Source organism: Triturus cristatus, chromosome 10 (assembly GCF_964204655.1).
Source record: "Triturus cristatus chromosome 10, aTriCri1.1, whole genome shotgun sequence".
Taxonomy (NCBI): domain Eukaryota; kingdom Metazoa; phylum Chordata; class Amphibia; order Caudata; family Salamandridae; genus Triturus; species Triturus cristatus.
In genome coordinates this window covers 197,171,040-197,192,356 of record NC_140593.1, presented here as the reverse complement: position 1 = coordinate 197,192,356, position 21,317 = coordinate 197,171,040, and the positions used below count along the sequence as shown (strand labels likewise).

The following is a 21,317-nucleotide window of genomic DNA, read 5'->3' as shown; positions in this document are numbered from 1 at the left end:
CAGTAGAAAAAAGTCTTACGCCTGGGCATAAGCAAACACTCGTGGCGGGTAACACTTATAATTATTGCCGTGAAAGTGCTTTGTGCACAACAAAGTAAAATAAAAAAACAGGGACATTAAAAAAAAGTGTCACTCGTCTTGGGGTGTGCTTTTCACGCCTGCAGCCTTATTGTGAGCTGCTGAGTTAGTTACCATTTCTGGGTTGAGCCTATCGTCACGATCAGTTTTCAGTGTACATGCAACATTATTTTGACCTTATGATGTGTGACGTGTAATGTCAGTTAATTGCGTCATTGCATCAATAAATCAATCAATCAAATACCATTTATAAAGCGCCTGGTTACGCCAACGGTGTGTCCCCGCGCTAGAATCCGACCAAAGAAGAGAGAGCAGGCAGGATAGTTACAGCACAAAGAAACCAGAAACTAGAACTTACATAGCCAGGTTTTTAATTGTTTGCAAAAGTTTTTTTCTACTGAACATGCTTTCACTGGAACGGGTAAAGAGTTCCAGGCTTTTGCAGACAGATAGCTGAACGGACGGGCACCCATTCCTGCTTTCCGGATTCTGGGAACCTTAGCTTGCAAGGTTCCATCTGACTTAAAGGTGCGAGACGGAATATGGGGCGTAAACAAAGAACGTAAGTAACTGGGGCCCCTATTCCACCAGATTTTGTGACAGTAACACATCGCTTTAAACGTGATTCTTTTCTCTACTGGTAACCAGTGAAGGGTATTAGGTGCTTTAGAGGCTAACAATCTTCTAGGGAGACCCAGTACCAGGTGGGCTGCTGCATTCTGAATGCATTGAAGTCTAACCAGACTTCCCTTAGTTGCACCTAGATATAGGACGTTGCCGTAATCCAACTGTGATGTGACCAAAGCATGCACAATGGTCTTCCTGGCTGTTAGAGGGAGGAGATCAATCAGTTTGCTTAACATTTTAAGTATCTCAAAGCACTTGCCCGCAGCTATTCTAATTTGATGATGAAAGGATAGTTCTGAGTCGAACCAGATCCCAAGATTTTTAGTTACCTTTTTGGGAGTGGGGATCAGACCCAGAGATGCTGGCCACCAAGCAGATGACCAGATAGAAGGCGACTTCCCTACAATTAGCATCACCGTCTTATTGCCATTAAGTTTGAGGCAATGATTTGCCATCCAAGTGGCTAACTCATCTAGGCAAAGGGAAAAGCGAGTGGCCGAGGCTTCAGGGTCTTGTGATAGCATGACTATCAGTTGTGTGTCATCTGCATATGACATAATTGTCACCTTGTGCCATTCCACAATATCTGTGAGGGGGCCGATGTACGAATTGAACAAAGTTGGACTTAAGATAGAGCCCTGTGGGACTCCTTGCGCTAGAGGCATACTTTCCAAGAGGAAAGTCATGGGACCCCTTTCTCATTCCCTTTCTGATCCTGTCTGTATCCGTCTGTAATAAATCTTTCATAAATGTGTCATGCTGATGCCCTAAATAGTTAGAAAACAGGCCCATGAATCTGAACCAATGATCAGCGCTCATTAGTATGTTTCCTTCTTTTGCTAAACTACTAACTCGTTACCGCTCACCTTGAACAAATGCAATGTAGAGCAGCTCCCATTACAGTCCCTAAGTTGTATTCCTATCGTTGAGTGATTTGTGCCTCACTTATTCCGTCCTTCCCCTTTTACTTGCAGAGCACAGGTTGAAAGAGGGATAATGTGATTGCATGAGCATTGCGTTGACATGTATGAGTTAAGCTCCATATGTGCTGCATTGTACCTAACTGAAAATGTAGTGCACCCCTCCCATCAAACCTAATTTTAGGGTGTCAGGATTGGCGATGCTTTATCTCACCCAGCCTTTTGGGAGAGTACTCTATATGATAGTTCATGCACAGGCCTTTGCCTTGCATAATTGTTTTGAATGAGGAAGAAAAGAGAATTGAGGTAAATGCTCTTCTCTCTCATGGGCTTCTCCGGGCACGTTTTCAATATGTGGGCTGCGTCACAGTTCATTTATTTGAATAGTTTTATAAAGGGCAAACAAGACCCATAGGGTATCAGAGCGCTGTACAAAGTTGGCGCCAGCAAGGGTAAAAAAAAATACACGGAGATATTAGGACAATGATCCTTTTTAACTCCGAATATACACACCTTATTTAATTACGTTGAAATTGAAAATGGGATGTCATATCAGGTGTTGTTGAGGAGCAGATGAGATCTTCTGTCTACAGCATGGGTACTCGCAAACTTTTTCCAAAGGGCCACAAACTTTGGTCTGAGATGTGACCGAGGGCTGCATCAATGCCAGCAGGGTGGCGATCCAAGAAGGGAAGAAGAGTGGTAAGGTGGGTATAGGGGAAGCAAAGCACATACATCTAGTGGCTGAACTGCACAATGTGAAACCAGAAATTATGTGATCCTAGGCAATCGCTTTATTTCTCCTTCCCTCCTTTTTCTGTTATCACATATAAGAGGACCTCGAAATACATGACTTCAAGATGTGCACTGTACAAATCCTTCTCATGTTTTTGATTTATTAAACTAATTATGTTCATGTATAATAGGAGTCCACCCTAAGAGTGCACATAATAAGTGAACTGCCTCTTAGTTCACTATTGGCATTGTTGTCAGTGTGGGGGGGAAGAATGAATGTTTCAAAATTCACATTTGAAAACTATCACTTACAAAATACTTCTCAATGCATTGATACACTAATATAATCTGATATACTAAAGTGGAATGGTTCTGCATGTTAAAGAAATACACATTTTGAATTCTGAAGAGACCTTATCATATTTTTACACCTTTGCTGCAAGATGGATTTGAAAATAAAGGTGTTCCTAGAGTTAAGTGGTGCAGGACAGCCTAGTTACTTCCTTTAACTTCAATTCATTTTTAAATAAAGGCTTGCCTGTATACTTAACATCTTTTTAATGTTAAGCTGTGTTGGGTGAACAGCAGTCCAGTTCTGCTGTTGATCAGGGGGCCACATGCGGCCTCCAAGCCGTACTTTGAGTATCACTGGTCTACAGCTTTGTTCAGTTCTAATTAAAGGCTTTGTTGTCTGATCCACCCAGAAACAGACAGTTTTGTCAGGTGCAAGTCACAGTGTCCTGGTTTCCTTGTACTGTCACCAAAGTCACTTCACCCTGCAATGGTGTGTTTGTCTGCATATGTGAAACTGTTTGTTATCTAAAGCATGATCCAGGAAAGTATTGATCATACGAGGCACTCAGCGGCCAGGGGCTGTTCTTTGACATTATAGAAGGTCATACAGCCCTACCACCTAACCACTACCACTACTTGTGTGTAATATTAGTTTACTAGTCAATCAAAACCATAAACATTATTAACATACACAATTGACATCACAAATACATAAGTAAAATTAGCAGAACAACCAGTCATATAGGATCAATGTGCACAGGATCAATTTAGCTAGTAACTGATATTACCAGTGCGTGCAAAATAGCGTATAAGGTGTAATAGTGCAGGTCTTCTGTCTTGTTTAATCAGTAGCCAATGCAATAGGTCTCGCATTATAAAAGTGTGAGCAGTTGGCATTGCTAATAATAATGCAACACTAGCTATTGGCATTGTAAATCATAATGCCATTTATTTATGTGATTGTTTTATAAAATAGATAAAAAAGGCATTGTCATGAACAATGACAATAGCTGAAACTTTTGCAAATGCGCAACTTATTGCATTGCAAATGCTTGTTTCAGTACTGCAGGCTTTTTAAAAGTTTTAGTCACTACTCAAAATGAAATCCATTTTATCAGCGTTACCAGTTCTCCTTTATGTTTAATGCCCTAAATAAAACACAATGTTCTAAGCAGATTCCTAAACAGCATCTCCAGCCCCGATCACAATGTCTCACTTCATGCTGGACAGTGGGCACCCTGTTTTTATGCAGCGCCAAGACGGGGTGAACTAATGCACAGACTGAGGTCTGTTAGCCTCCGAGGCTCAAAGCATTCCTTGCAACAGTCCGCTGTGTCAAGGTTTTGCCATGTGTACAGCACACACTCTGCAACAGCAAGTGGTTTCAAAGTTGGGGGTGACTTTCCAAACTTTCCCGAGTTGTTCATCGTGTTTGGTGACAGTGTATTTATGCTGACAGCCAAAAAAACAGTTTGTGGTTGTGTGTGTTTGTTGTGTGTGGTTGTGGTCGTGGTTGTGTGTGTGGTTGTGTGTGTGTGTGTGTGGTTGTGTGCGGTTGTGGTTGTGTGTGGTTGTGGTTGTGTGTGTGTGTGGTTGTGTGTGGTTGTGTGTGGTTGTGTGTGGTTGTGTGTGGTTGTGTGTGGTTGTGTGTGGTTGTGTGGTTGTGGGTGTGTGTGGTTGTGTGGTTGTGGGTGGGTGTGGTTTTGTGTGTGTGTTTGTGGTTGTGTGTGTGGTGTGTGTGGTTCTGTGTGTTGTTGTGTGTGGTTGTGGTTGTGTGTTGTGGTTGTGTGTGTGGTTGTGTGTGTGGTTGTGTGTGTGAGTGGTTGTGTTTGTGGTTTTGCGTGTGGTGTGTGTGTTTCTGTGTGTGGTGTGTGTGGTTCTGTGTGTGTGTGTGGTTCTGTGTGTTGTTGTGGTTGTGTGTGTGGTTGTGGTTGTGTGTTGTGGTTGTGTGTGTAGTTGTGATTGTGTGTGTGGTTGTGAGTGTGTGTGTGTGTGGTTCTGTGTGTGTGTGTGGCTGTGTGTGTGTGGTTGTGTGTGTGTGGTTGTGTGTGTGAGTGTGAGTGAGACCCATAAGCACAAAGAGTTGAAATAACAGGGGAGAGGCACCCACAGTATGCTAGAACAGGAAAAGAGAGCTTAGAGTATAATAAAGCATGAGGAAGAAGATTGAAGGCCCAGAAAGAGGCAAAAGAAAAGAGAGGGGGTCTAGAAGGAAGCAAGACTACAACAAAAGAAAGAGCAGAAAGTAGAGAGTATGAAAAAAGTGCGAGTGAGAGGGCTGAAGGCCAAGAAAGGGGCGAAATGATGAGGCAAGAGGCAAAAAAGAAGAGAGAGTGTGGAAAAGTGTGAGAAAGAGGGCCAAAGGCCCAAGAAGAGGCGAAAAAGAGAGGCAAAGACAGAAAGAGTACCTGAAGAGGGTGCACAGAAAGTCAAGAACCGGCACGAGAGAGAGAGTGAGAGGAGAGCAATTGAGACTGAGATGGAACAAGTGTCAGAGAGAGGAGAGGAGAGAGGATGCTCCAGAAAGATTGAGGTGCGGAACTCGAGGCGCAAGGCTGGTGCAGGAAGGGTCTAGACTGGTCGGAGGATCAGTACCAGATAAGTGGTGGGGAAATGGGCCTAGTGGCTCCAAACCTCTCCACTTTCCCTTAAATGCCACGCATCAATGCAACCTTTCAAGTTTCCCTAGGGAAAATGTGTGTTACCACACCGATTTCCACCGGTAATGCTGCAATTCCATAACTTACTCTGGGGAGAAAATTTGGCACATTGGCCTGGTGAAAGTTTTTCTGAAAACATTTCATATGGATTTACCGCATTACTCGGAATTCTTGAGTTGGGCTGTAATGTAGTACCAGCCAAACCATGATTGACCTCAAATAACATTTTGACCCTAAACTGGGCAATGGTAAATTAGTATTTATTGCAATGCTCCTGCTAACGATTAAGTGGCACATTCTTCATTGGAACCATCTACTCAGTGAGCTTCTAAAAGGTTAAATCAACACTATAATATGGCCGTTCCCCCTTTACTTCATTATATCAGAAACAAATGAGCGCTCTACAACGTAAGGTCAATTAGATCTGCTCTTTGCCTTTATATTACACGTTTATGTTTTCAGTAAACGCAAGGAAGAATGAAAACTCAAGTTGTGTCTAGGTATTTCCGCCGCCTGCCAACCTTCTGGTGAACAAGGGGGGTGGTGGGGTCCTTTGTGAAATGTGTGGTTCATTTTGCCTTTATACCAGTGCTTTAAATGGGCTTCTAAAGAGAAATGGAATACTTTTAATTGGAGAGTACCAGCACTTCTCAGAAACAAGCACTTCTATTTTTCCATTTCAAGCACTGCTGCACACACTTTATTAGCACAGTGATAACAAAGCCATAAGAACAATTTACAAAATATATAAGCATCATTTCAGTATACATAATTAAATGCATCCACGATTTCGAACCAACTGCTCTTAGCAGCGCGTGATGTGGTGCCAGCACTTCTAAATTTATAGCTACAATGAGAGCTTGGAATTTATAGCTAATTTCAGGCCATATTATAAACTGAACCTCCCTGCCATCTCTGAATAAAATCATGCAACTGATGAAAACAGTATTTCTACTCAAGCTGGCAGGCGTTCCAGCTAGTGAAAGCGCGATCATTAAGGCGGCCCCATGAATTTCCGCGAGAGTAGTGGCAGTCTAATAACCGCATAATGCCCACTGATAAAAATTAATAATTTCTCAAGCATCGTTACTGCTTAAATAAATAGATGTTGATTTACTGGAGGTTAATCGGGCACTCGACAATACATAATGGCGACATCCCATTGGAATCCACTCCATCTATCGTCCACTCTGAAGGTTTAGACCTTCTGTAAATTGCACAGAAGAGTCCCGATGCAAATCAAAATAACAATATTCGCTCGCGAGCTGAGACTGTCTACAGCTCTGTAATTATCTGTAATTATCTCTCCGAGGCACGCGCGCGCCCTTTGATTCGTTTTCCATAATTTGAGTTTTTCACCGACGCTTGTTTTCATAGGCCGAGTAACAAACCCCAGGTAGACGCAGCCATTTTTACAGGATGTGACGGTAGCTTCACAGGGCTGCTCAGTTAGAAACAGACATTCTATCAGACGGGTGCGACTGCAGAGGATCTTTTGCAGGTTTCCTCGGTTTCAAGAGGAAATTCAAAGTTAATGTGATATCAAAGGGTATCTTGCACAGTATGCTTCCATAGGGCTCTATGCTTTTATGTGAATTGTGCATGCTTGTTAGATCTGACGTCCTACCGCTAGTAAATAATTAGGATCCTATCTCTTTATGCATGAATTGGTAGAGATTTTAAACACGAAACGTATGTTGGCTGATGTTTATAATACAGTGGTGCAACTTTAAACAAGCATCGTGGCACCAACGTTTTACTTTTGATGTTATAAGTAAAGCGCGGGTGCCTCGATTATACCAAAAGTAAAGAAATAGAAAAAAAAATCTATTTCTTTACTTTTGGTATAATGGCGGCACCCGCGCATTACTTATAACATCAAAAGTGAAGCGCGGGTGCCGCTATTATACCAAGTGTAAAGAAATAGATTTTTTTTCTATTTCTTTACTTTTGGTATAATCGTGGCACCCGCGCTTTACTTTTGATGCACACATTCTGTGACCCTGCCTGACTGGAGTTCTCACTGACAACAATGCAAGCAGAGGAGCTCCAAAGAAGCTGACGAAAAGGGAGGGGGTAGTGCAATCAGAGATGACGCAGGGAGAGAAGGGAGGGGGAATTGCAGTCAGAGGAGCCTCAAGGAAGCTGACTAGAAAGGAGGGGGTAGTGCAAAAAGAGCGGGGAGAGAAGGGAGGGTGTAATACAAACAAAGGAGCCTCAATCTATAAAGCTAATGAGAAGGGAGGGGGGAGTGCGAGCTGAGGAGCCATTAGATACCAGCTGTGCACGTGCACGCGATCGTGCACTCAAGCTTTAGGCCAGCAAAACAGTGTGGGTAGCACTTTGAAAATCCCACATACAAAATGTCTCTCCGAGCCAGCGCATGCGCTGGGCTCAGCGAGACCTAAAAATGAAAACCAATGAGCCCTGATTCTACCAGGCATCCCATAATGGTGGTGTTCTTATATAAAATTGTCAAAGGCCTATGCTGGGTGCAAGATTACGTGCAAAGTGCAGCTGTGCTGATATTTGTTCATAGGGGATGTTTGGATGAACTTTGGCAGATATCCAACCTGACTGGATAGGGAACTGACAAGCACAGGTTATCCCTAGCAGCCCGCCAAGATGTGGATGGATTTTCAGGATCCACCTTGACCCCGCCTAGGTCTGAGGGTTCACTTTGGCAAGATTTTGTAGAATTGTACCAATCAAATATTAAGTATGTTGTTCCTTGGATCTAACGACTCAGTTAGTGCTTATCTACAATACCTAATCCATAATGCATTAAATTCCTTTTTCAACATGCTTGTTCGCTGATGGCCTAGAGCAGGTCAAATACAGATGACATGCTGCAGAGCTTCATTTGCCTGATGACGTAAACAGCATTTCTGGTACCCCCTTTGACCTTCTTCCATCCACTTTGGTAAAAAGTCTAGAGTTGGAATATCACCAAGTCTCCGTGTCATTAATTTCTGTTTGATCTTCAGTGAGTAAGTGGGTTCCATGAGGGGGAGCTCTTTTGGACATCGCAGGATTTGAGCACCAGCCACCCACTCTGTTTGTCGTTCTCTCCTTCTTTTAATTTCTTCCTGTCCTTTTACTAGTTCTGGAGCTACTATTTTCTCTTATTATTGTTCTTTTTCTTCCTCTCCTCTTCTTGATTTTTTATTCTCTCTCTCTTCATTATGGCTAATGTCCACAATATTAAAGTTGTCTCACTAAATATTAAAGGATTACGTCATCCAGTTAAGCGTACAAAAATTTTAGATTATTTAGGTAGTTGTAAGGCAGATATTTGTTTTGTTCAAGAGACTCATATAGATGACAAAATCTTAAATTATATGAAAAAGAAATGGGTGGATACTATTGTTTCATCACCTGCTAATGGTAACAAAAATGGTGTGGCTATTTTCGTTGCAAAAAAATTACATTGCCAAGTCTTAAATAAAATTTCAGATGCGGATGGAAGATATATTATAGCTAAAATTAAAGTTCATGATTCAGTCATATTTTTACTCAATGTTTATGGTCCTACTGCAGATGACCCTCTTTTTTGGTCTAATATTACCACTGAGGTCCTAAAGTTGGGTAAATTTCCTTTAATTGTTGGAGGTGATTTTAATGTTATTGCTGACCCATTATTAGATAGACTATCTAGTACAAAATGTCGCCCTCCTAAGGTTTTTCATGCTTTTAAATCATTTATTCATACCACCAAGTTAGTTGACATTTGGCGTTTGCATTCCCCTACAGAAAAATGTTTTACTTTTTTCTCTAATCCAGTGGTTCCCAAACTTTTCACTCCTAAGCACCCCCATTGAGTCACTACTGGCAGCCGGGGACCCCCAGGCAATTTTGTATGATTTAAATGTCAAACAGTAAAACTGTAATTCGAAGAAAATAAAACACACACGTATGCACATCAAACAAAGACTAGACTTAAATTACTAAAGATTTTAGTATTTTTATATTAAAATATTTGCAAAAATAGAAAAATCCTAATGGGAAGGTTGGTGCTGTATCTCACGACTAACTTTTCATTGTTTGGTTTTATTTCACAGCCCGGGGCTCCTGCTCCTGCCAAGGCTAGACTGGAAACTTAAAGCTGCTCTGACAAATGTTGTCAGACTAGTCCCCATACATTGCACACCAAGTGCAGCGAGTGAGTCTGACCACTACGAAGGGGGCATTGGGGGCCTCTCCCCCAAGAAAATTTGGGGGAAAATGGTGCATTTTACAACACATTTGTCATATATTGAATTGAAATAATGACCTTACTATGCACCAGCATACAACAATCTTTTGTCAATCTTCATTGATTCCCTCACTACTACCCTCCAACAGTGCCTCTCATCTCTCCATAGCTCCACTGTCACATGTATTTAATTTGTTTTATAGCACCTCTCATACCACTGTAGGGTGTCAGAGCACTTTACATCACACACATACAGAGACAATGAATCAAACGTCTGTAAATCAGTGACTAGAAAATATTACATAAGGCAAAGTGGAGTACAAGGTGTAGTATTCACAAGTCATCCATACTGGTAGGCATTTTTTAAGAGTGCTTGGTCTGGAGAGCACAAACTCAGAATTCAGAACATAACACAGGGGTTAGCATTGACTTTAATAATAAGGATTTATTTCTACCCAAACAAACCTTTTTAGCAGCATCGGGATAATGAAAGACTGGGAAAAAGCATAACTTACTAACTTGTACCATGCAGTTTGCTGGCAGCTCTTTAATGTCAGATCACAGCTCACTGTGCTCAATGCAATTGGAACTTGTGAACTGCATAATAACAATAGCGTCTCTGGCAAAATCAGGAACTGACTGAGCTATGCACAAAACAAAATACTTATTTTTTAAATGCATGATAGACATTTTTTGCAGCAGGCATATTAACCATGTGGGCTTCCTAGGATGACTCAAAGCTGCCACTGGAAGAACCCCCCATCTCTCTCCAGCAGGTACATTAATCATCGGAGTTATCTTGACACTTTTATTGGTGCCCAAAAACTGCTGTTTATACAAGGAACTTTGCATTGCTTTTAAAACTGCTGCCTGCGGACCCCCTGGGAATGTGTCACAGACCCTGGGGGTCCCCGGACCCCAGTTTGGGAACCACTGCTCTAATCCACATAATTTGCATTCTAGAATTGATTATTTCTTAATCTCCACACAACTAGTCCAATCTGTAAAGACTCCTAAGATTGGTAATATTGATGTCTCAGATCATGCCTTGATTTCTTTTGATCTGAATTTAACTTCAACTTTTACAAACCAAACTAGATGGCGTATGAATACTGGAATTGTTCTTAATGAACATAATAAGCCTAAAATCTTAAATGCCATTCAAGATTACTTTTTACTTAACCCTGAAGATTCCACATCTATGGTCAATAGATGGGACGCCTTTAAAGCTTACATTAGGGGTGTAACTATTTCTATTATGGCCTACGAAAAGAAAACATTCAATGCGCATATCAGAAGTTTGGAAAAACAAATTGCGAAATTTGAAAGGCTTTTTATTACGTCCAATGATCCTCAATTCAGAGTCAAGCTACAAAAGCTTCGATATGAATTTAACTCAATCCTTAGTACAAGAGCTGGCATCCAAATCTCTAATTCTAAGGCAAAATTTTGTTTTAACCTCTTCTGTGCCCATGACAAGATAGTCTCGTCATGGGCACAGCGCGACCGTGCTCCATGACGAGACTATCTCGTCATGAAACCCACCCGCGTGGAAAACGCCCGGCACAGGAGGGGGAAAGGGCGTGGCACCGAAGGGGTTAATGCCAACAGATCTGGGAAACTTTTAGCTAATTATTTACTTACGTATAAAAAAAGATAGAACGCAAATTACCTCAATTCATGGCCCTAATGGTAAAATTGCAATATCTCACAATGATATTGTTAAAGAATTTTTGGATTTTTACTCTACTCTATATAATAAGCCCGATTTTCATGATCCCTCCTTACTTGACTCTTTTTTAAATACATGTGATTTCCCCAAAATTTCACAATCGGATAGGCTTGGGCTAGATTTACCCATTACTACAGATGAAATTTTAACAGCCATTAAATCCATTAAAAAAAATAAGTCCCCTGGCCCAGATGGTATCCCAGCTGAGTTTTATAAAGAGTTCCAGTCCCAACTTATGCCTTATTCATTTCAACGTTTTACTTTTTTTGGTTCGTCAGGAACTATCTCAGGATCTTTTACTGATGCTTTAATTATTGTACTTCCCAAACCAGATAAAGACCCCACTCTTGTTTCAAATTATCGTCCTATTTCTTTAATTAATCAAGACTGTAAATTGTACGCTAAAATACTTGCTTCTAGATTGGCCCCTGTACTAGATTCTATTATACACCCTGATCAATCAGGTTTTATGAAGAATAGATACTCTACAAATAACACAAGAACCTTATTACATGTTATTGAACAGAGTTCCACTTTAATTTCCCCCGCAGGAATTTTGGCTTTGGATGCAGAGAAAGCTTTCAATAAAATCCATTGGCAATTTTTATTTCAAACCTTGTTATCATTTAATTTTGGTTCTTCGCTTATTCGCATGATTTGTGCTCTGTATTATGCCCCTACTGCTCGTTTGTTTATCAATGGCCAAATGTCCAGTCAGTTTTCCCTTTTTAGAGGCACAAGACAGGGTTGTCCCCTTTCTCCACTTTTATTTCTCATTGGAATTGAACTTTTCCTTACTCATATAAGAAAATGTGCTAATATTAAAGGTATTAAGATCTTCTGTTATTTATTAGTGATCCTATATCCTCAATGCCCTCCTTATTAGAAATTATTGCAAAATATTCCATGGTTTCTGGTTACAAACTTAACATTAAAAAAACTGAATTTTTCCCCTCAACATCTTTTGTACTCCTGATATGTTACCTATGGCTGATATTATTTGGCAAAAAGATTAATTAAAATATCTTGGTATTTTATTTTCGTCCTCCATAAAAGCAACATTAACATTAAATAGTAACATTATGCTAAATTATATCAAAGATAAAACGTCTAAGTGGTCTTCACTTTATCTCTCTTGGTGGGGTAAAATGGACTCCATTACAATGACTTGCTTCTAAAACTTTTTATACCCTTGCTATGATTCCTATTCAATTTCCATTACAATTCTATAAAGATATTGATAGACTTCTCTCCTAATTTCTATGGAACAATAAATCACCTCGTAATGGTTATAACAAATTAAAAATATCCAAATGTAATGCTGGATTTGGCCTGCCTGACCTTTTCTCTATCACAAAGCATTTATACTGAAACAAAGTTCTATATGGTTTACTCCTTCCTCTTTGAATAATCGTCCTACTTGGCTTCATATAGAGCATTCTCTTGTGGATCCTTTTCCATTGACCACCTTGCTAACAATGTCTAACAGATCAACATATTTGCAAAAATCGGTTATTATCAAATCCACTAAACACGTTTTTAATGACCTGGATTCAAATGTTCTATCTCCTATGGTCTATACCAGGGGTACTCACAAACTTTCTCTCGGGGGCCAAATTTAGAGTGTGGTTTGTGGCCGAGGGCCGCACCGGTGGGGGCGGAGTCAGTGGGGGAGGGGGCGGGGCCAGTGGGGGAGGGGGCGGGGCTAGAAAAAAAAACTGTGACCATGAGCTTGAACACAGGCCCCTGCAGCGGATGCCTTCGTCCACTGAGCCACCAGACCCAGCATGCACATCTCTCTCTCTCTCTCTCTCTCTTTCTCTCTCGCTCTCTCTCTCTCTCGTTCTCTCTCTCTCTCGTGTTCTCTCTCTCACTCTCCCTGTCTGTCCCTGCCTCTGTCTGTCCCTGCCTCTGTCTGTCCCTGCCTCTGTCTGTCTGTCCCTGCCTCTGTCTGTCCCTGCCTCTATCCGTCTGTCCCTGCCTCTATCTGTCTGTCTCTGTCTCTATCTGTGTCTCTATCTGTCTCTGTCTCTATCTGTCTGTCCCTGCCTCTATCTGTCCCTGTCTCTATCTGTCCCTGCCTCTATCTGTCTCTGCCTCTATCTGTCCCTGCCTCTCTGTCTCTATCTGTGCAAAAGTGGGACAGGAAACGCTATAAGAAATCCTACTGACTTTCCCCAGCCATGCTGACATTGCCCTGCAGTCAGTAGTTTTGGTCATTGAGACTTCACCTGCCCCCTGTCTGAGCCACTCAGCAAAGATTAGAGCCGAGAATGTAAAGCAGTTGTCACAACAACAGACTGACAATCTGATTACCAGGGAAACAAAAGGTGCTTCTAGTGGCCCTGCCCCCCCCTGGCACTGGGCAGTGTGACTGCACCAAACACCCTTTCATGTGCTAAGTGTGTTTGCAGAAGTCTCCTCTGCTGGTGTGAGCAGCCTGGGACATCAAAAGCACGCAAATGTGAAGCGAAAACGAAAAGTTGTTCCACCAATTACAAATCTCAGGTATATTTTCCACATATTAACGCGCCGTTGACTTAATATGTTCCTCACAGTGAGAACCTGTTAAACATTTGGTTGGTACATTTGAAAAAAGCTGTTTTTCAATAAATACAACAAAAGTACAGTGTTTAATGTCATAAGAATTTGATATCAACTCATACATGCCAACATTTCAGAAAAGCAAAGTGGGAGAGTTAAAAAAAAAAAAATTCAGGAGAAGGGGGCCTTCAATCGGGTTTCTGTCCTGTATGGACTTTGGAAGTGCGCTGCTGCAGGATCGGACATTTGAAAGCAAATTCACGTGTTTTTTTAATCACCTTTCAGAAGCATGGAGCGCAATCGCAGGCAGAGAAAGAGGGGGATGCAAGAGTTTGAACTGGCCTGGCAGGTTGCGGCCAGTTGATACACCTCCCCCCCTCCTCCCTCCCCCTCCTCCCTCGTCAGCCCGGGCTGAAACAGCTTCGGGCACACACACAGCCGCCGCCCCCCCCTCCCAATACTTCACAGACCATTGCTTGTTAATGGGGCTTTGTTGGTGTTTCACCTCTTCTAGACCTCCTGCATCGCCATTCTGACTATTGCTGGAAGAATTAGCCCGTTACACAATACCAAGCCCTGTCTGCTGAAACCCCGAGGAATCGGGTTTTTGCTTGCAGGAATCGGGAGGTGGGAGACTAGCCATGAAATCGGTAGTCTCCCGCCTGAATCAGGAGTGTTGGCATGTCTGTTAACTGTATGCTGGGTGAAAAACGTCGTGAAACTGTAATCTTACACGGCAGGGACGCTCGGCATCCTGTGATTCTGGGCAAATCACCTAATCTCCCCGTGCCTAACAAAATGCAAGTGTTAATCTGTAATTCAGCTGGTGCTCATGTAAAGCACTTCAATACCGTCAGGTCGAGTCAATGATGATCATCAAGTCCTGGGAGAATTATAGAAAACCTGCTTTGTGAATTTATCAGGGTTTATCTGCAAAATTTGCACTGTGTATTTTTAAGGGGCAAATAAAGAAACTGGGGTAGATTTTTGATGGAATCTGCACGCGTTTTGCTTTTGATGCCACAAAAAACAAGTGGCAGCACACCGATAGTAGATATGACCTGAATACATTTAGGGAAGGTGGTTTATTTGGAAGAGGCCTTTGGGCGAGTCAATTTCTGACAGCTTCGAGGGGTTTCCATGCATGCCACGGTCAGCCAAGAGGCAAGATTGCTTGCCTTCGAGGAGGCCTCATGGCACGAAGGAAGGCTATCCCGGGTGGTAACTCGAAGCACCATGTGATTTTCGACAGCTGCTCCAAAGTGCTCGCACTTTCCCTCCAAGTCACATAATTCTGTTAGCGCCACCACTTGAACGTCTGCGCTCGCGCAGTCGCTTGAAACGCGGGCCTCGGAAATCAATTTGATTACCTCTCTGAATTAAGTATGCACAACTGAGAGCCCCAGCGGGCCGCCAAGGAAGGCTTGCCGGGCCGCTGGCGGCCCGCGGGCCGTACTATGAGTACCCCTGGTCTATACTGAAGATTTGACATTATGGCATAGTAATATTATTAAACTGAAAAGAAATGTTAATTTCTGGAATTCTTTGATTAAGGCTGGTATCTTTTATCTTAAAGATATTTATTTCGACAATGTTTTTATTTCTTTTGAAGCTTTACAAACAAAATTTAGTTTACCTCAATCTGATTTTATTAAATTTGAGTTTTTATGTAATTCAATTATAGATTCTTTCCCTCATGGTATTCCGTCTAATGTTAAAGCAGATTTAGTAATATATAGTCGAACTATCTATACGTCATCACATACTGTTTCTATTTTATATAAAAAATTATCTAATTCTATAGGAAACAATTTAAATATAATTTCAACATTTTGGAATGCTGAGCTTTCACTCTCTTTACATAATGATACTTGGAAGATTATTTGGCTTAATAGTATTTCGGGCTGGCTGCCTGTTTCGCTTTACCAAACCAATTCTTATATTTTATTCAATTGTTTATGGACCCCAGTACGTTTATTTCGTGCTAAACTGCTGCAATATGACACTTGTTGGCATTGTAAATTACATCCTGGATCATTACAACATATGCTTTTTGATTGTCCATAAATTTCTAAATTTTGGTCTGATGTTTGGGATATTGTACAAAAGATATTGCATATCCATGATGTTATTTCTTACAAAATGTTAATATGTAAATCTGTTGGTCTTTTGCATAATTTAACTGAATAAGAATTTAAACTGTTTAATTTTTTAATATCAGCTGCTTTAAAATCCATTACTTTTTGCTGGAAGGATAGTTCGTCATTATCAGTTCATGCTTGGTGGTCATGGGTCATTTTTACAAGAAGAGGTGCTCAGTTATCCCTGAATGGGATTAATCATAACTCTAATTTGTTTCGCTCTTTTTGGTTACCTATAGATGTATATTTATCTTCATAATTGTATATTTATACTTGATATATCGTTTTACAGTCATTATACTTAAATACTTATATGATAAACGTAGCTCTATTTTCTAATAGTTTACATAGTATTTATACATGGCTCCCTCCCTTCCTTTCCTTTTTCGTTTATCTTCCCTTCTTTAATTGAATATTTATACTTCTATACCTATTGTAATTTATTATTGTTTTTGTAAATTTCTTATTTTGTATAGGTATTTTCGCTCATGGACAATTTTTTCTATATTGTCTGTATATGTTCATAAATGTAAATGTAAATGTATGTGTCTTGTAAAGCGCACTGCTGCCCTGAGGCGTCGTGGCGCTGTAGACCGCTGGGGAACCCGTCCTGGCTATCCCTGTGAGATGGTCCCTCCTGGGTATCTCCAAGGTGAAACCAGGCATCCCCGGCGAATGTGGGGGGCCGTTGTGGAGATGAGGCAAGCTAATGCCCAGAGTTGCCGAGTGTGTTCCTGGTTAGAGTAGGTACCGAGGCGAGAATTATCGAGTCCGTTTTGACCCTGGTCCACAACCCTGCCGCGTCGGGAATTGAACCCTGGTCCCTGGCCGATTCTCTGCTTGCGGATCTGCCGCCTCTAACCAGTGAGCCACACCTCTCCACATTACTATGAAAATTCAATAAAACCTTTTGAACTTAAAAAAAAGAAGTCACGCACCCTTGTGGGAGTTCTGGTTCCAAAACCACATTTATGGAGCCACTTTTCGAGACCCATCACATCAGTTACCACCGAAGATTGTCATCTTAAGCCATATTTAGCGGCAATGAGGCATCCCCTGAAGGAGGACAGAATTAGGAGGAGACGATAAAACACCAAAGTACCAGAAGATTCAAACCAAGAACATCAGGTATGTAAAGTAAACCAGCAGACAGAAAATCATGCAGCATCTAGGAAAGCAACATGTGTACCGCATCTAAAACCAAAAGGGATGCCCTCTCCTCCTAGAAGAGTCTAACCAAACTCTGAATTTTCGGTCAGGCAATGATATTATATAGCGACCTATTTCAAGTCATCTCACGGAAAAGCAAAAGACATAGGCCCCAAAAACCAAAAGGGCCTTTAAGATACAAGCACATTATAACAATAAGTACTGCTCAAAAAGTGCAAAGCAACAATGCATGCAGGTAATATGCTCTAATACGAAACAGCATTACAAAAAAGAGGCAAACGGGGCTTCCAGATCAGGTATTTTGGTCATCATGGTGATAAGCAGAGCTAAAAGGATTGTGTTAAATGTAAAGATTAGTTCCCCATTTCCTGGACTTTACTTACCCTCATTATGGAAGGACTGCGACAAGATAGAGGGAAAAAGTGGTAATGAATAGGTAAGAGGGCTGACTTCCTCTCTGGCCAATAATATTAATGTTAAACTTAGTCTTCATTGTTCTCTGGGCCAAACTACTCATTGTATGCTTAGCTCTGACCCCAGTGCGAGCAGCTGCATCATATGTAAGGCTTCTGGTTTTCCGTTTTTACTGGTTTTTACAGATAAATACAGACAGAAATCAATGTTTTTTCTTTCTACATTTATTTTTAAAAGGGAATAAAACAGGCAATTGGGCTTCTTTTAAGTGATTCTCAATGCTTTCTCTCATGAATTGTAGGCTGACAGCTGAGCAGATAGACAGCATTGGGAATAAAAAACATGATGACATTTCTTTAAATAATGGCATATGTCAACATAGATTTGTGATATAGTGCTAATATTTACCAGTGGGTGTATTGTTATGTTATATTTGGCAGCTTACATAGCTAAAACAAGACAGACATCATATTATGACTGAGCATCTATCAGTTAAATAAATATGGAAAATGTAGAATTTTATATCTTCATTTATTCACAAACCACAAAATAAATATGGATAAATACCAATAAGATGGCCAAAAAATACATATGGATAAAAACAGACCAAAATGTTAAACAAGCATTTACAATGCAATGGTCTCGGCAATATTATAGGTAGAGCTATTGGTATTGCTCATTATTTTTTTTATTATTTTTGTATCCTTAAATAAATGGCATTGTCATTTCTATTGGCATTAGCTTTTTTTTTGCATATGTGATACCTATTGCATTAGCAGAGAGAGAGTGAGGTAGTGAGATAGAGAGAGAGAGTGATGTATTGAAATAGAGAGTGAGGTAGTGACAGAGAGTGAGGTAGATAGAGTGAGGTAGTGAGATAGAAAGTGAGGTAGATAGAGAGTGAGGTAGTGAGATAGAGAGAGTGAGGTAGTGAAAGAGTGAGGTAGTGAGGGAGAGGGATGTTGTGAGGTAGTGATATATAAGCATAGAGGGATGTTGTGATGTAGTGAGATAGAGAGAGAGGTAGTGAAAGAGAGAGTGAAAGTGAGTTAGTGAGATAGAAAGAGTGAGATAGAGAGTGATTGAGGTAGTGAGTGAGAGAGAGTGAAGTTGTGAGGTTGTGAGCTAGAGAGTGAGGTAGTGATGTTTTGAGAGAGAGAAGTTGTGAGATAGTGAGGTAGTGAGATAGAGTGGAGTAGTGAGGTAGAGAGAGTTATGTAGTGAGAAAGAGTGAGGTAGTGAAACAGTGATGTAGTGAGGGAAAGGGATGTTGCGAGGTAGTGAGATGTAAGCAGAGTGGTGTTGTGATGTAGTGAGATAGAGAGAGGTAGTGAAAGAGACAGTGAAAGTGAGTTAGTGAGATAGAAAGAGTGAGGTAGAGAGATAGAGAGTGAGTGACGTAGTGAGTTAGAGAGAGAGTGAAGTTGTGATATAGAGAGTGAGGTAGTGAGAGAGTGAGGTAGTGATCTTTTTAGAGAGAGAAGTAGTGAGATAGTGAGGTAGTGATATACATAGAGGGGAGTAGTGATGTATAGAGAGTTATGTAGTGAGAGAGAGTGAGGCAGATAGAGTGTGAGGTAGTGAAAGAGTGAGTTAGTGAGTGAGAGGTATTTTCTGATGTAGTGAGATAGAAACAGTGAGTGATGTTGTGAGGTAGTGAGATAGAGAAAGATTGAGGTAGTGAAAGAGAGAGTGAGGTAGTGAGGGATGTTGTGAGGTATTAAGATAGAAACAGAGAGTGATGTAGTGAAGTAGTGAGATAGAGTGAGGTAGTGAAAGAGTGAAAGAGTGAGTGTAAGTGACTTAGTGTATTTGAGAGAGAGTGAGGTAGTGAGATAGAGAGAGTGAATTAGTGATTTAGAAAGAGAGAGTGAAGTTGTGAGGTAGTGAGAGAGTGATGTAGTGAAGTTTTGAGAGAGTGTTTTGTGATATAGTGAGGTAGTGAGAGTGAGATAGAAATAGATAGTAATGTAGTGATAGAGAGTGAGGTAGTGAGCTAGAGAGAGAGTGTGTGGCTCATCGATTCCAATATAATATACTTTAATGAACTCGAGTGCAACTCGCCCCACCCCCGACGCCATAACCACACACTTAAACCATCTACCTTACCGATGCACATGTATCACATTGAAATGCCTTTTACAAATGCCTCAGCCTTTCTGCTCCAAGCTCGGCAGACGATCCCCTGCCCCCGTGTGTGCACCAATCACTCATTTAGCCCCCAACTAGCCTGCAGCTTCCATCCGTCGGACCCGGTCCCGTGCACATCCTCTCGGCATAGAAGCGCAGCTCGTCGGCGCGAGCCAAGGTTGTCTGTATGCGCTCGTGCCGCACCAGCGCCGTCAGCAAGTTCCACAGCAGGTCCAGGCGCGAGCGGGGCCCCTGCCCCATGCGGCGAGCTACGCGGCCATGAGAAATCCACAGAGTAGGAAACAGCCGCATGGCGCCCAGAATAGGTGCGTTGGGTGAGAGTAAAAGCAGCCGATCGCCAATTTGTCCGGTGCTGCAGAATAGAGGTGAACGATGCCACCGGAAGTGAACAGTACAGATTGGAAGTCGTTGGGACTTATTGCTGGAAGTCAAGTGTGCCGAGCGGAAGAGGTGGTTGATGTTGTTGTTGCCGGAAGTTAAACTGTGCGGGGCGGAAGTGCTTTATTAGTGCTGCTGCCTGAAGTGGTAGAGATAGGCGTAGTGGATACCTGCAATGTACTACAGATCGGCTATTGTTCGTTACAGACCCTAACAAGCACACCACTGCCTTTCTCCGAGGCGAAGCAGAAATGCCTCGGAGAAACGCAGCGGCGGTTTCGGATTCGGGGGCGTGTTTTCTTTTTCTCTCCTCTTGCCATTGGCTGGAGGAGAGAAAAACACGCCCAGCGAAAAGTATAAAAAAAACACGCCCCCGAATCCGAAAAGGACGGATGGAAGCTTCAAAACTTTTTCGGCTTCGAGGGCGTGTTCCTGCTGTTCTAAAAAGGGCGTGGCTAAAGAGTGGAAAGAACAGCACGGAACACGCCCCTGAATCTGAAAAAGACAGAGCCTATTTGGAGGGACGACTCTCTCCTCCAATGGCTGGCCTCCGTTTAGGAAGCCAGCCAATGGAGGAGAGCCAAAAAGAGAGGCGGGCTAAATAGCCACTCTAAGAAACATAAGATCTCCGGAATTCCGGTTCTGCCTTCGGGAGACCGGACGGTCCCTCGACCTAAAAAGGAGCAATAAGTGGGATAACATTAGCAGCTGTTAAATGAGTCGCTAACCCAGGTGCACAATATACGACACAAAAACTTAGAAATCGCCCCCACGAGAAAACCTCAATTAAAAGATTGTTCGCTTGTATATACAATTAGCAAACAAAACTGCTCCCACTGCCATAAATCCAATACTCACCATTTGCCACCACTCTAAGCATGGCTGAGTTGTCACTACCAACCCACAACTAAAATAGAAAAGGTCCTGCGCAACATCCCTTTTACGCCGTTAAATGCTGCGGCCACGTTGGAATGATAAAAGTAATGTCACAGCAATAGAGGCCACGCTACTAACATTCGTACTGTTTGTTTTAGATGGAGATTGCTTCTCGCTAAAGTCGTTTCTCATTGTTCGTACATCAGAGGGAACTGGTAATCATTTGTCAATTGATAAATAAACTATACCTCCGACCCAGATTCTATTAGCGAAAACTCCCTCAAATGAGTGCATGCAAGGTTGCCATCTTTAAATGCAGCTCCGTTAGTGAAACTGTCTGAAAGAATACATTAACGTACATAAACTGCACGTTTTAACTTGCGATTTAATTTTTTATGACCA

General features: G+C 41.7%; 1 protein-coding gene across 3 annotated transcripts in view; it reads left to right on the top strand.

Moving 5' to 3' along the window:
- LRRC72 (leucine rich repeat containing 72) overlaps positions 1 to 21,317 on the top strand; it is a 201,635-nt gene that overhangs the window by 902 nt on the left and 179,416 nt on the right. The window contains exon 1 of one of the 3 annotated variants that reach the window (XM_085630801.1): positions 438 to 640. The exons of the other annotated variants lie outside the window; for them this stretch is intronic. Coding sequence (XP_085486927.1) covers positions 621 to 640 — 20 coding nt within the window. The 5' untranslated portion in view covers positions 438 to 620. Of the gene's footprint in view, positions 1 to 437; positions 641 to 21,317 lie in introns of those variants that run through there. 3 annotated transcript variants of the gene reach the window in all.